This window comes from Mustelus asterias, chromosome 16 (genome assembly GCF_964213995.1).
Source record: "Mustelus asterias chromosome 16, sMusAst1.hap1.1, whole genome shotgun sequence".
Lineage (NCBI taxonomy): Eukaryota > Metazoa > Chordata > Chondrichthyes > Carcharhiniformes > Triakidae > Mustelus > Mustelus asterias.
In genome coordinates, this window is record NC_135816.1 from 12,121,253 (window position 1) to 12,137,989 (window position 16,737).

General features: G+C 47.7%; 1 protein-coding gene across 3 annotated transcripts in view; it reads right to left on the reverse strand.

Annotated features, from left to right (window-relative positions):
* ltc4s (leukotriene C4 synthase) overlaps positions 1-16,737 on the reverse strand; it is a 29,730-nt gene that overhangs the window by 10,146 nt on the left and 2,847 nt on the right. For all 3 annotated transcript variants that reach the window (XR_013499832.1, XR_013499831.1, XM_078231790.1), the window contains exon 2: positions 643-742. Coding sequence is in view for 1 of the 3 variants with exons in the window: in XM_078231790.1 (XP_078087916.1) it covers positions 643-742 (100 nt within the window). In the remaining 2 variants the exon portion in view is untranslated. The remainder of the gene's footprint in view (positions 1-642; positions 743-16,737) is intronic.

Consider the following 16,737-nt stretch of genomic DNA (forward strand, 5'->3'; position numbering starts at 1 on the left):
TTAGCTAATAAAACTCTATCCACCTTCGAGTGGAATCATCTGGCCCTTCCCACAGGCAAGATCTTCCAGACCCGCCCAAAGGTAACCCTCCCCCTCCCCTCATTCCCTTCCCCTCCCCTCTCTCCCTCCCCCTTCCCCCCTCCCCCATCCCCTCCCCCACTCCCCCTTCCCCTCACCCCTTCACTCCCCCCCCCCCCCCCCCCCCACCCCACTGCGGCAATGGGACGGGCGAAGCAAAACACCGTAGACTTTGGCGAAACCAGAAGATCCCAGTGGCAGCCAATGACGAGCTGCTTCCGCTGTGGGGATACTTGCTGCGCGGTGGGGGGTGGGGGGGGGAGGGGGGGGGGTGGACACCAGCCTTCGAATCGTCATTTTCAATTGCCCCCCCCCCAATCCTCAACAGCCTTTTGGGAAGAGGGTTCCAGATTTGCACAAGCCTTTGTGTGAAGAGGTTACCACGCAAAACTGCAGCAGTCCAAGAACTAGGACGGCACAGTGGCACAATGGTTAGCACTGCTGCCTCATAGCGCCAGGGACCCGGGTTCATCCTGCCCACTGCACCGTCACTTTCACCCCTTGGCGCTGGCGCCAGGTTCCCTACGATAGGTCTGAATGAGATCGGAGATGTGGCTCCCTTACTGTGCTCTGTAGACTCTCTCAAAGTCTTCATTACCACTGACTGCGGGGGGCGAAATGTGGAATCTTCTTCTTGCATAGATCACTTGAAGCGTAAAATAAGCTGCATTGGAGAGAAGGAGAGGCCATTAGCACATAAGCACATCACAGAGGGATGAAAATACTTTAGGGCGAGATATTTAAATCTTTCATTCTCCAGACATGTATCGAGTTCAACTCTTTCCTTTCAATTTGACAAGTTGCCCCAATGGAGGAGTTGAGAATGAAACTGAGCCGCACAATCCAGGTGGAAGGACTCGCAATTCTACCAAACATTTCATAACCGTAGCTCACTCCTCTTGCAAGCAAAGAAGTGTTGCTGAATAGTCGTTCAATGTTACAACAATTTGCTCACAGCCAGCTCCCTCTGACAGCAAGGTGAACGGCCAGATAATCTGAAATTCAGTGTTGATTATGGGATAACCACAGACCAGAACATGGTGCAGAGCCTTCCAGATCTTCTTTGAATAGTCACCATGGCATCTGAAAAGGCTTCGGTTTAACGTCTCCTATGAAAGATGGCACCTCTGACGGCGCAGGACTCCTACAGTGCTGCCCGGGAGTATCACAATGCCTAGATTTTGTGCTCAGGTCTCTAAAATAGGCTCAAATCCATAACCTTAAAGTTAAAATTAAGTTTATTTATTAGTGTCACAAGTAGGCTTACATTCACACTGCAGTTAAGTTACTGTGAAAATCCCCTAGTCGCCACACTCTGGCGCCTGTTCTGGTACATTGAGGGAGAATTTAGCACGGCCAATGCGCCTAACCAGCACATCTTTTAGACTGTGGGAGGAAACCGGAGCACCCAGAGGAAGCCCACGCAGACACGGGGAGAATGTGCAAACTCTACACAGACATTGATCCAAACCGGGAATTGAACCTGGGTCCCTGGGGCTGTGAGGCAGCAGTGCTAACCACTGCGCCACCATGTTGCCCCCTCCACCATGCCACCCTCTGACGAGGAGATAAGAATGCTGAACACTGATTCAAACTAAGATCCCATTTCTGAAATCTTGCTGTGCAAATATTTACTGACTCATTTCCTACTTTACAATAGTAGAACTACACGTCAAAAATACTAAATTGGATATGACTTGATTTGGGATATCCAGAGGTGGTGAAAGGTGCTATAGAAATCTAAGTCTTTCCTTTGTAAAGATTTTCCTTTAAAGCAATTTGTCAGATTGTCTTTCTGCCTTGGTAGGTGTGCAACCCAAAGAGTTCTTGGATGTGAGCTTCAGGGAGCAGAAAGTTGAGGAGTTTCCCTCCCCCCCCAACTCCACTTCTCACTTAAACAAACTGAAGACACTCACTGTCCATACATGAGGAACAGTCACACATCCAAATACAGCCTAGGAAAGAACGGGAACAGGAAAAATAGAACATAGAACATTACAGCGCAGTACAGGCCCTTCGGCCCTCGATGTTGCGCCGACCTGTGAAACCAATCTAAAGCCCATCTAACCTACACTATTCCAATATCATCCATATGTTTATCCAATGACCATTTAAATGCCCTTACTGTTGGCGAGTCCACTACTGCTGCAGGCAAGGCATTCCATGCCCTTATTACTCTCTGAGTGAAGAACCTACCTCTGACATCTGTCCTACATCTATCACCCCTCAATTTAAAGCTATGTCCCCTCGTGCTAGCCATCACCATCCGAGGAAAAAGGCTCTCATTATCCACCCTATCTAATCCTCGGATCATCTTGTATGCCTCTATTAAGTCACCTCTTAACCTTCTTCTCTCTAACGAAAACAACCTCAAGTCCCTCAGCCTTTCCTCATAAGACCTTCCCACCATACCAGGCAACATCCTGGTAAATCTCCTCTGCACCCTTTCCAATGCTTCCACATCCTTCCTATAATGCGGCAACCAGAACTGTACGCAATACTCCAAGTGCGGCCGCACCAGAGTTTTGTACAGCTGCAACATGACCTCCTGGCTCCAAAACTCAATCCCTCTACCAATAAAAGCTAACACCTTCTTAACAACCCTGTCAACCTGGGTGCCACCTTTCAGGGATCTATGCACATGGGCACCGAGATCTCTCTGCTCATCCACACTCCCAAGTATCTTACCATTAGCCCAGTACTCTGTAATCCTGTTACTCCTTCCAAAGTGAATCACCTCACACTTTTCCGCATTAAACTCCATTTGCCACCTCTCAGCCCAGCTCTGCAGCTTATCTATGTCCCTCTGTAACCTGCGACAACCTTCCGCACTGTCCACAACTCCACCGACTTTAGTGTCATCCGCAAATTTACTAACCCATCCTTCTATGCCCTCATCCAGGCCATTTATAAAAATGACAAACAGCAGTGGCCCCAAAACAGGTCCTTGCGGTACACCACTAGTAACTGAACTCCAGGATGAACATTTCCCATCAACCACCACCCTCTGTCTTCTTACAGCTAGCCAATTCCTGATCCAAACCACTAAATCACCCTCAATCCCATGTGTCTGTATTTTCTGCAATAGTTTACCGTGGGGAACCTTATCAAATGCTTTACTGAAATCCATATTCACCACATCAACTGCTTTACCCTCATCAACCTCTTTGGTCACCTTCTCAAAGAACTCAATAAGGTTTGTGAGGCACGACCTACCCTTCACAAAACCGTGTTGACTATCCCTAATCAAATTATTCCTTACTCGATGATTATAAATCCTATCTCTTATAATCCTTTCCAAAACTTTGCCCACAACAGAAGTAAGGCTCACTGGTCTATAATTACCAGGATTGTCTCTACTCCCCTTCTTGAACAAGGGGACAACATTTGCTATCCTCCAGTCTTCTGGCACCATTCCTGTAGACAATGACGACATAAAGATCAAAACCAAAGGCTCTGCAATCTTCTCCCTCGCCTCCCAGAGAATCCTAGGATAAATCCCATCCGGCCCAGGGGACTTATCTATTTTCACACTTTCCAGAATTGCTAACACCTCCTCCTTATTAACCTCAATTCCATCGAGTCCAATAGATGGGCGGCATGGTAGCACAGTGGTTAGCACTGCTGCTTCACAGCTCCAGGGACCAGGGTTCGATTCCTGGCTCAGGTTGCTGTCTGGGTGGAGTTTGTACATTCTCCCTGTGTCTGCGTGGGTTTCCTCCGGGTGCTCCGGTTTCCTCCCACAGTCCAAAGATGTGCGGGCTAGGTTGATTGGCCATGCTAAATTGCCCCTTAGTGCCCCGGGATGCATAGTTAGAGGGGTTAGTGGGTAAATATGTAGGAATATGTGTATAGGGCCTGGGTGGGATTGTGGTTGGTGCAGACTCAATGGGCCAAATGGCCTCTTTCTGCACTGTAGGATTCTATGATTTAAAGAATAGCCTGTATCTCTGTATTCTCCTCGACAACATTGTCTTTTTCCTGCGTGAATACTGACGAAAAATATTCATTTAGCACCTCTCCTATCTCTTCAGACTCCACGCACAACTTCCCACTACTGTCCTTGACTGGCCCTAATCTTACCCTCGTCATTCTTTTATTCCTGACATATCTATAGAAAGCTTTAGGGTTTTCCTTCATCCTACCTGCCAAAGGCTTCTCATGTCCCCTCCTGGCTCTTCTCAGCTCTCTCTTTAGGTCCTTCCTGGCTAACTTGTAACTCTCAAGCGCCCTAACTGAACCTTCACATCACATCTTTACATAAGTCTCCTTCTTCCTCTTCACAAGAGATTCCACTTCTTTAGTAAACCACGGTTCCCTCGCTCGACCACTTCCTCCCTGCCTGACAAGTACATACTTATCAAGGACACGCAGTAGCTGTTCCTTGAACAAGCTCCACATTTCAATTGTGCCCATCCCCTGCAGTTTCCTTCCCCAATCTATGCATCCTAAATTTTGCCTAATCGCATCATAATTTCCTTTCCCTCAGCTCTTACTCTTGCCCTTCGGTATATACCTATCCCTTTCCATCACTAAAGTAAACGTAACCGAATTGTGGTCACTATCACCAAAGTGCTCAACTACCTCCAAATCTAACACCTGGTCTGGTTCATTACCCAGTACAAAATCCAATGTGGCCTCACCTCTTGTTGGCCTATCTACATACTGTGTCAGGAAACCCTCCTGCACACATTGGACAAAAACTGACCCCTCTAAAGTACTCGAACTATAGCTTTTCCAGTCAATATTTATAAAGTTAAAGTCCCCCAAAACAACTACCCTGTTACTTTTGCAATCCTTTCCTCTACATCTCTGGAACTTTTCGGAGGCCTATAGAAAACTCCCAACAGGGTGACCTCTCCTTTCCTGTTTCTAACCTCAGCCCATACTACCTCAGTAGACGAGTCCTCATCAAACATCCTTTCTGCCACTGTAATACTGTCCTTGACTAACAATGCCACACCTCCCCCTCTTTTACCACCTTCCCTGCTCTTACTGAAACATCTAAACCCCGGAACCTGCAACAAACATTCCTGTCCCTGCTCTATCCATGTCTCCGAGATGGCCACAACATCGAAGTCCCAGGTACCAACCCATGCTGCAAGTTCACCCACCTTATTCCGGATGCTCCTGGCGTTGAAGTAGCCACACTTCAAACCACCTTCCTGCCTGCCAGTACACTCCTGCGACCTTGAAACCTCATCCATGACCTCACTACTCTCAACCTCCTGTACACTGGAGCTACAATTCAGGTTCCCATCCCCCTGCTGAATTAGTTTAAACCCTCCCTAAGAGCATTAGCAAATTTCCCCCCAGGATATTGGTACCCCCCTGGTTCAGGTGTAGACCATCCCGTTTGTAGAGGTCCCAACCACCCCAGAATGAGTCCCAATTGTCCAGGTATCTGAATCCCTTCCTCATATAGGACAAGAGGATTCCATTTCTAGCAGTCAGTTGGTATTGGGACAAGCAAATGGAACAAAATATGGGTGGCAAGGTGGCACAGTGGTTAGCACTGCTGCCTCACAGCTCCAGGTACCCAGGTTCGATTCTGGCCTAAGTTGATTGTGTGGAGTTTTCACATTCTCCCCGTGTCTGCGGCCGAGGCATTGCTATGGAGAAGTAACGGGGAACTATAGGCTGAATAGCTAAACTAAAAACCAATTTAAGATAATCAGTCGAGCTCGTAACATGTCTAATATAATGCTAGCTAGAAGTAACATACATTCATACACTGGGACCCATTCTCTGTAAATGAAAGGAATATGTTCAAGCCTTGTGTCTCTTTGGAATTACAGTAAGAAGTCTCACAACACCAGGTTAAAGTCCAACAGGTTTATTTGGTAGCAAAAGCCACTTGTGGCTTGTGCTACCAAATAAACCTGTTGGACTTTAACCTGGTGTTGTGAGACTTCTTACTGTGTTTACCCCAGTCCAACGCCAGCATCTCCACATCATCTCTTTGGAATTAACCAGGAGTGTGGGGAGCCTGTTCCTTTCTCCATGGCAACACTTCAGCCAATCCAAATCAACTTGTCAACTAATCAGCACCCTTTTCTCCTGTGGTATAAATTGTTGCGATTGTTTGAAATTTGGCATTCTTGCATTTGTCCTGATGAGTGCGAGATGAAAAGTTTCAGCAACACGTCTCTCTTTTCAGCAATATTCAAGTCTTGTATTACCAAGCAAAACTGTTTAACAACTTCCATCCTAACTGTCTCAGGTGGGAATCTCCAGCCCAATTCTCCCAGGTGACCACCTCTAATTGCTCTAAGCCCTTCCACTTCCCAATACACCGGCAGTGTCGTGTCCTTGCCCATCCGTTGCTGCCTTCACCAATATTAATACATGCCTAAAGACCAGGACAAATATCAGCAAAACTCAGTCCCAGAGGCCTCATGTATAATGAACACACTGTAGAATAGGAAATAATCGAGACGATGCCTGAGGCTGTAAGAGGGTGGAGTTGGTGCAGTCTCACAAATCACTCAGTGGTTTCCACCAGTCATACGACGGTGAATTCCCAGATCCAATTTACTCATCAACCCATTACGAGCTTGATTATCTTCAATTGGTTCTTACTTTAACTATCCAGCCTGTAGTTCCCTGTTACTTCTTACAACGTTGCCCCAGCAACATGCCTCTCCGTTTAACAGTAGGGTTTGAATTACCTGGTGTCTGTCATACCTGGTGCAGTGCAATGCCTCATGGCCCGTGGCATTGACAGCTCGAGTGGCCGTAAAAGGTGCCATTTCGAAGAGGAGAAGGGAGCTCTCCCCGATGCCCCAGCCAATATTTGTCCCTCAATCATCCCTGAACAACAAGTGATCTTTCCAGTACTGACTTCCTGATTGCAGGAGCTCGTGATGAAGGAATTGGCGGCCACCTTTCTTAAATTGCAACAGTGACCACATTTTAAATTGGCTGGAAAGCGCTTTGAGATATCCTGGGATTGTCAAAACCCACGTGCAAATGCGAGCTTTTCTTCATTTGAGTTTCTTCCTCCCCCACCTTGTGTCCCCAGCTGGAATTTAAAATCTACTGGTGACCATGAAACCATTGTCGATTGTCGGAAAACCCCATCTGGTTCACTAATGTCCTTTAGGGAAGGAAATCTGCTGTCCTTGCCTGGTCTGGCCTACATGTGACTCCATAGAATCCCTACAGGGAGAAGGAAGCCATTCGGCCCATTGAGTCTGCACCAACCAAAATCCCACCCAGGCCCTATCCCCATAACCCCGTAAATTTACCCTAGCTAGTCCCCCTTAACACTAATGGGCAATTTAGCATGGCCAATCCACCTAACCTGCACATCTTTGGACTGTGGGAGGAAACCAGAGCACCCGGAAGAAATCCACGCAGAGAATGTGCAAACTCCGCACAGACAGTGACCCAAGCCGGGAATCAAACCTGGGTCCTTGGCACTATGAGGTAGTAGTGCTAACCACCGTGCCATTGTGACTCCAGAACCACAGCAATATGGTTGACTCTTAACTGCCCTCTGAAATGTCCCAGCAAGCCATTCACCACCACCTTCTCAAGGGCAACTGGGGGTGGGCAAGTCCCACAAATGAATTTTTAAAACCCCACATCTTTCTCCATTCACTTCACATAGTTCTCATTTTCTGGTTACACAATTATCAAGGTTCCCTTTCTCGGGCCTCACAGACGGGAAGTTGCACAATTCCTCCAGTCTTTTCACCCTTCAATTCAGAGCCCACCATATCGCAGTAAAAAAATTCACCAGTAATGCTGTTGTAATGTTGTGTTACTGGCCAGTGACAATGATGTTGTTACTGGGCCCAGGGTTCGGTTAGTAAGCATCCTTCTGCTTTGAGACACTCTTCAAAATCTACCTTTTTGACCAAGCTTCTGCTTATCTGTCCCATCTCCCTGTCCCTGGTTTCTGTTTGATTCCACTCCTTTGAAGCACCTTGGAATCTGTCGCTACACTAAAGGCGTTCATGCAAGTTATTGTAAAGCAATGCACCTGACAAATCTGGACAGTACATTGCCAGGTAATATGTAGCGAGACCTTGCACAGCTCAAGTTATGAGGCAGCACTGTGGCACAGTGGTTAGCATTGCTGCCTCACAGTGCGATTCCCAGCTTGGGTCACTGTGCAGAGTCAGCACATTCTCCCCGTGTCTGCGTGGGTTCCCTCCGGGTGCTCCGGTTTCCTCCACACTCACAAAGATGTGCGGGTTAGGTGCTTTGGCCGTGCTAAATTCTCCCTCAGTGTACCCGAACAGCGCCGGAGTGTGGCGACTAGGGGGTTTTCACAGTAACTTCATTGCAGTGTTAATGTAAGCCTACTTGTGACACTAATAAATAAACTTTAAAGTTGTTATTTAAAGTGGTTTCCCCCACCTACGTGTTCGATAATGCTGTGCCTCTAACCATATCTTATCAGTTAATGCTGCACTAATTTAACTTTCTTTCTCCTCTCTGGGTTCCAAATACCTCACCGACATTCTTCACCACCATCCCGCCCCCACCCGCGCCCCCACCCCCCGCACCCTCCCTCCCTGCGCCCCCAATTCCCCGCACCCTCCCTCCCCACCCACTCCCCCACCCCCACCCCCTGCATCCTCCCTCCCCGCGCCCCCACCCCCCGCACCCTCCCTCCCTGCGCCCCCGCACCCTCCCTCCCCACCCTCCCTCCCTGCGCCCCCAATCCCTGCACCCTCCCTCCCCACCCGCTCCCCCACCCCAACTCCCTGCATCCTCCCTCCCCGCGCCCCCACCCTCTGCACCTTCCCTCCCCATCCCCCGCACCCTCCCTCCCTGTGCCCCCAATTCCCCGCATCCTCCCTCCCCATCTACTCCCCCACCCCCTGCATCCTCGCTCTCCGTGCCCCCACTCCCCGCACCTTCCCTCCCCGCGCCCCCACCCTCCGCACCCTCCCTCCCCACGCCCCACCCCCCACACCCTCCCTCCCCACCCCCCGCACTCTCCCTCCCTGCACCCCAGCAGAAATCAAAAACTCATTGCACCATCACCCACTCTAACCCCAAGGAACAAGAGAAGGCCATTCTGCCCCTTGTGCCTGTTCTGCACCTCACCGCCGCAGTTCTGCTATGTCAGTGATCTCTCCATAACCTCACCCACTAAAAATACAACAAGCTCCATTCTGAAAACTCTTATTGACCCCAAGAGTCCACAACCTCGTTGGGCAGAATGTTCCAGAGTTCCACTGCTCTGTGTGAAAAAGTGTTTCTTGACATCACCCCGAATTGGCCTGGCTCTAATTTTAAAGGTTACACCTTCTCATTCTGATTTCCTCCCAGAAATAGTTCCTCTTGATCTATCTTCCTTTAACCATCTTAAACACTTTGATTACATTGCCCCATTACTCCTCTATACCCGAGGGAACACTAGGCTGGTCTAATCAACCTGCCCTCAAAATTTAAGCCATAAGACCATAAGACATAGGAGCAGAATTAGGTCACTCGGCCCATCGAGTCTGCTCCACCATTCAATCATGGCTGATATTTTTCTCATCCCCATTCTCCTGCCTTTTCCCCATAACCCCTGATCCCCTTATTAATGAAGAACATATCTATCTCTGTCTTAAAGACACTCAATGACCTGGCCTCCACAGCCTTCTGTGGCAAAGAGTTCCACAGATTCACCACCCTCTGGCTGAAGAAATTCCTCCTCATCTCTGTTTTAAAGGATCGTTGCTTTAGCCTGAGGTTGTGCCCTCTGGTTCTAGTTTTTCCCACTAGTGGAAACATCCTCTCCACATCCATTCTATCCAGGCCTCGCAGTATCCTGTAAGTTTCAAGCCCCGATATCTTTCTTGTGAAACTGAGCTGCACCCTCTCCACAGTCAGTATATCCTTCCCGAGATGTGGAGTTTCAAACTGAAAGACTCTAGTTTATTCCCCACGATCTCAAACGTCCTCAATTTTAAGTATTCAAGTTAGAATCATAGAATCTACAGTGCTGAAGGAGGCCATTTGGCCCATCGAGCCTGCACCAACAACAATCCCATCCAGGTCCTATCCCCATAACACCACATATTTACCCTCCTAATCCCCCTGACACTAAGGGGGCAATTTAGCATGGCCAATCGACCTAACCCGCACATCTTTGGACTGTGGGAGGAAACCGGAGCACCCGGAGGAAACCCACGCAGACACGGGGAGAACGTGCAGACTCCACACAGTCACCCGAGGCCGGAATTGAACCCGGGTCCCTGGCGCTGTGAGGCAGCGATGCTAACCATCGTGCCACCTGCTGAGCTGAAAATGTTGCGTCTCGCCCGTCGTGGGTTAGAAATTGTAACGGACGAGACAGGAAATTCAGCCGACCACGTAAAGGTCCACTGAGCTCAGGCGGAACTTTCCGGTCTTGGAGCGCTCGTGGCCGGAAAATCCTGTCTCTGGTGTCACACACAGTCACCATTTCCTAAATTACAATTAACAAACTTGCTGATCCTTTTAATATCAATGATTTTAAGGCTGGGATTTTCCAGCCCCCTGGTGGTGCAGGAGATACGACAGCCCGGACAAAGATCCATTGACCTTTGGTGGGACTGGTCAATCCCGCTGGTGGGTGAGCGGGACTGGAAAATCCCGATCTTTGTTTTAGAACATAGAACAGTATAGCACAGAACAGGCCCTTCGGCCCACGATGTTGTGCCGAGCTTTATCTGAAACCAAGATCAAGCTATCCCACTCCCTATCATCCTGGTGTGCTCCATGTGCCTATCCAATAACCGCTTAAATGTTCCTAAAGTGTCTGACTCCACTATCACTGCAGGCAGTACATTCCACACCCCAACCACTCTCTGCATAAAGAACCTACCTCTGATATCCTTCCTATATCTCCCACCACGAACCCTATAGTTATGCCCCCTTGTAATAGCTCCATCCACCCGAGGAAATAGTCTTTGAACGTTCACTCTATCTATCCCCTTCATCATTTTATAAACCTCTATTAAGTCTCCCCTCAGCCTCCTCCGCTCCAGAGAGAACAGCCATAGCTCCCTCAACCTTTCCTCATAAGACCTACCCTCCAAACCAGGCAGCATCCTGGTAAATCTCCTCTGCACTCTTTCCAGTGCTTCCACATCCTTCTTATAGTGAGGTGACCAGAACTGCACACAATATTCCAAATGTGGTCTCACCAAGGTCCTGTACAGTTGCAGCATAACCCCACGGCTCTTAAACTCCAACCCCCTGTTAATAAAAGCTAACACACTATAGGCCTTCTTCACAGCTCTATCCACTTGAGTGGCAACCTTTAGAGATCTATGGATATGGACCCCAAGATCTCTCTGTTCCGCCACAGTCTTCAGAACCCTACCTTTGACCCTGTAATCCACATTTAAATTAGTCCTACCAAAATGAATCACCTCACATTTATCAGGGTTAAACTCCATTTGCCATTTTTCAGCCCAGCTTTGCATCCTATCTATGTCTCTTTGCAGCCTACAACAGCCCTCCACCTCATCCACTACTCCACCAATCTTGGTGTCATCAGCAAATTTACTGATCCACCCTTCAGCCCCCTCCTCTAAGTCATTAATAAAAATCACAAAGAGCAGAGGACCAAGCACTGATCCCTGCGGCACTCCGCTAGCAACCTGCCTCCAATCCGAAAATTTTCCATCCACCACCACCCTCTGTCTTCGATCAGACAGCCAGTTACCTATCCAATTGGCCAACTTTCCCTCTATCCCACACCTCCTCACTTTCATCATAAGCCGACCATGGGGGACCTTATCAAACGCCTTACTAAAATCCATGTATATGACATCAACTGCCCTACCTTCATCAACACACTTAGTTACCTCCTCAAAAAATTCTATCAAATTTGTGAGGCACGACTTGCCCTTCGCGAATCCGTGCTGACTATCCCGGATTAATCCGCATCTTTCTAAATGGTCGTAAATCCCATCTCTAAGGACCTTTTCCATGGACCAGGAAATGAACCAGGAAATCTTAATTAATGAAAAGGAAGATTTGCCTAGCACCATTTGTAACCTCAGGATGTTCCAATGGAGTGTTGCAATGTAATTGGCCAATTAAGAGTACAGCAAAGTGGCACAGTAAAGCAATAATGATCAGATCATCTGTTTCAGTATCGGTTATGGGGTAATTGCTGACCCAGGAAACCGGGGAAACCCCCCCCACGTTCTTCTTCAAAACAGATCTTCACAACCCACCTGGCAGGGCAGATGAGCTTCTGCTTTGAATGGTACCTCAGTCCTGCCCTGAAGTTACAGCCTGGGTGTTTTGTGCTCAAGTCTGTAGTTTGGGCTTCAATCCGAACTTTCTTATCCCAGAGGCGCTAATGTTTACCCACTGAACCACAGCTGACACGAAGAATAGGCACAATGCAATAACGTTTGAAACTGAAAGCACTATCATTGACACTGCAATTACATTAATAAACTCATTCAGAAAGAAGGAATGTCTATTGAAATAGGTTCTGAGCACATTCTTAAGCAGTGTCTCGGTGATTCAGCACATTAATTATTGTTTAAATGCAGCCAATCATTATTACTTAATACACGCCTCGTAATCCTTTCAAAATATTGCATGTCACCAAAAGGAAGTGAGATGAATGAGTTATTACGATGGTTCAGGAAGGAATGTTGCCCAAGACACCAAGAATTTCCCTCCTATTTGTACCATTAGTCCTGTGATATCTTTCACGTTGAACCCACAAGCAGCATCTCAGATTAATGTCTTATCCCAGAACACAGCCTTAACTATCAGCGTAGCACTGTTGTGTCATTGTAGATGGTGCACTCGAGTCTATGGAACAGCAACATCGCAGTCGAAGGCTTGTGCTCCGGAACTAGTTGTGTTTCTAGCCAGGCTGTTTCAGTACAGCTACAACACAAACACCTACCCGACAATGTGGGAAATTACCTAGATATATCCTGTCCATTCAAAAAAACAGAACAAGTCCAATGCAGCCAATTTCTGTCCTGTCTACTCTCAATCATCAGCAAAGTGATGGAAGGTGTCATTGACAGAATAATCAACCAACACTTACTCAGCAGTAACCCTCACACTGATGCTCAGTGTCGGTTACATCAGGGCCACTTGTCTACAGACCTCGTTACCACCTTCGTCCAAACATGGACAAAAGAGCTGAATGCCAGATGTGAGGTGAGAATGACTGTCCTCGATACCAAGGCAGCATTTGACCGAGTGTGGCATCAAGGAGCCCAAAACTGGAGTCAATGGGAATCAGGGGATAAACTCTCCACTGGTTGGAGTCATACTTTGCACAAAGAAAGATGGTTGTGGTGGTTGGAGGGCAATCATGAATGTGGAGGAACAGAGAGATCTTGGGGTTCATATCCACAGATCTCTGAAAATTGCCACTCAGGTGGATAGAGCTGTGAAGAAGGCCTATAGTGTGTTAGCTTTTATTAACAGGGGGTTGGAGTTTAAGAGCCGTGGGGTTATGCTGCAACTGTACAGGACCTTGGTGAGACCACATTTGGAATATTGTGTGCAGTTCTGGTCACCTCACTATAAGAAGGATGTGGAAGCACTGGAAAGAGTGCAGAGGAGATTTACCAGGATGCTGCCTGGTTTGGAGGGTAGGTCTTATGAGGAAAGGTTGAGGGAGCTAGGGCTTTTCTCTTTAGAGCGGAGGAGGATGAGAGGCGACTTGATAGAGGTTTATAAGATGATGAGGGGGATTGATAGAGTGGACGTTCGGTGACTATTTCCTTGGGTGGATGTAGATGTTACTAGGGGGCATAACTATAAGGTTCGTGGTGGGAGATATAGGAGGGATGTTTGAGGTAGGTTCTTTACTCAGAGAGTGGTTGGGGTGTGGAATGGACTGCCTGCTGTGATAGTGGAGTCGGATACTTTAGGAACTTTCAAGCGGTTATTGGATAGGCACATGGAGCACACCAGAATGATAGGGAGTGGGATAGCTTGATCTTGGTTTTGGACAAAGCTCAGCACAACATCGAGGGCCGAAGGGCCTGTACTGTGCTGTTCTATGTTCTAAATGGTCTATCCTTAATCCTCAGACTGTTACTCTGGTTCTGGACTCCCACACCATCGGGAACATCCTCCCTACATCTACCCTGTCTAGTCTTGTTAGAATTTTAGAAGTCTCTATGAGATCCCTCCTCATTCGTCTGAACTCCAGTGAAAACAATCCGAATCTGGTCAACCTCTCCTCATACATCAGTCCCGCCATCCCCGGATTCGGCCGGGTAAACCTTCGCTGCGCTCCCTCGAGGGCAAGAACATCCTTCCTCAGAAAAGGAGAACAAAACTGCACACAATACTCTAGGCGTGGCCTCACCTAGGCCGTGTATAATCGCAACAACACATCCCTGCTCCTGTACTCAAAACCTCTCGCAATGAAGGCCAACGTACCATTTGCCTTACCGCCTGCTGCACCTGCATGCTTACCTTCAGCGACTGGTGCACAAGGACACCCAGGTCCCGCTGCACACTCCCCTCTCCCAATTTACAGCCATTCAGGTAGTAATCTGCCTTCTTGTTTCTGCTTCCAAAGTGAATAACCTCACATTTATCCAAATTATGCTGCATCTGCCATCGATTTGTCCACTCACCCAACCTGTCCAGATCATGCTGAAGGATCTCTGCATCTGCGTCACAGTTCACCCTCCCACCCAACTTGATTTCATCTGATTAGCAGGGTAAATGCATGGGGTTATGGGGATAGGGGCTGGGCGGGATTATCGGTGCAGGCTCGATGGGCTCAATGGCCTCCTGCACTGTAGTGATTCTATGATTGTAAATGCATTATTTCACACTTCTCTGATTTGAGTTCCACTTGCCACTTTTCTACCCACCTGACCAATCCATTGGTATCTTCCTGCTGTCCACAGCTTTCTTCCTCAGTGTATGACTTGGCACAGAAAGCTAGTCGAATGCGTTGTGATATTCAACCTTCTTTATAAAAATATCAAAATACAGTACAGCATGAACTCTGAACTGGAGGCAGTGAGTCACACAGCTCCCTCGTGGTGAGACTAAACCCACCAATGTTGACCCTACCGATGACATCACTTGCTCATGCTCAGTTACACTAAAGATATTAGTACATTCATTCAAAGTAAGATGCTTACTAAACACTCTATAACACTCACAATCATCCACACAGCCATTTTTTGTATCTCCTGAACTTCTGAATCATATTCCCAAGTGTTCAATATCTGCCATAGTTGAGTGGATGGCACTAGGGCCTTGGAGTTAAAAGGACGTGCGTTCACACGTTGCTCCAAGATCTGTGTGGACCAGAGGGAGCAATGTACCATTGCAGATGATATTAAACCACAGCATTGTGGATCTAAACATCCCATGGTCACAATTTTGAAGGAGAGCAGCAGAGTTATCACATCAGATCAGCCATGATCTCATTAAATGGCAGAGAAGACTTGATGGACCGAGTGGCCTATCTCTCTGCTCCTGTATCTTATGGTATTATGAGCTCTCCCCAGTGACCTGGACCCATATCCTCAAACAAAAGAAAGACTAAGAGAGGATGGCATGGTGGCACAGTGGTCAGCACTGCTGCCTCACAATGCTGGGTTCGATTCCCAGCTTGGGTCACTGTTTGCACGTTATCCCCGTGCCTGCGTGGGTTTCCTCCGGGTGCTCTGGTTTCCTCCCACAGTCCAATAATGTGCGGGTTAGGTGCATTGGCCATGATAAATTGCCACTTAGTGTCCTGGGATGCGTAGGCTATAGGGATTAATGGGGTAAATATGTGGGGTTATGGGGATAGGGCCTGGGTGGGATGGTTGTCAGTGCAGACTCAATGGGCTGAATGGCCTCCTTCTGCACTGTAGGGTTTCAAATATCTGATTGTCATCATATTGCTCCTTGTGGGATCTTGCTGTGTCTTATGTCAGAACAGTGAATGCATTTCAAAAGTACTTCATTAGCCGTAAAACGCTTTGGTAAATCCAGAGACTGTGAAAGGTGCTATAGAAATGCAAATTCATGCTTTATTCAGAAAGTTGCTGGACCAAGTCCTTCTATCCCGCTTACGTTCCAGGAATTACAGGGCTGGGAGCAGAACAGGCTGCCAACTTCCTGAACAAATATCAAGAGTGCTTTTCACTCATTTAAAAAATGCTCTGTGCAATTGAGATAACGGTTGTTTTGCAGGCAAACCAGACACTGAAGTTTCACTGCGATTCTCAAAAGCACATTGAATTAAACCCACGTTAAGTATGCAATCTCTGTTTAGTTAACATGGGTTGGCCTTGCACTAGATTAATTAATTATCATGCATCCTTACTCAAAACCTCATTCTTATCCTGGAATCAGCTGATAACAGTCTAGCTTTTTTCAAAAAACGATTACACGCAATTCCTCTCCAGCTCTCGCATGTTCTTTAAGAAACAGTACTTAAAACCTATGGCTGCATATATCTCCTTCTTTGAAACATTTTTGTCTGATTCAAAACACTTGCTGCCTGCATCCCCACGCACACAATCGGTCCCATTCGCCCATCACCCCTGCGCTCACTGACTTACGAAGCCACGGTGGCGCAGTGGTTAGCACCGCTACCTCACAGCGCCAGGGGCCCGGATTCGATTCTGGCTTGGGTCAGTGTCTGTGTGGAATTTGTACGTTCTCCCCGTGTCTGCGTGGGTTTCCTCCGGGTGCTCTGGTTTCCTCCCACAG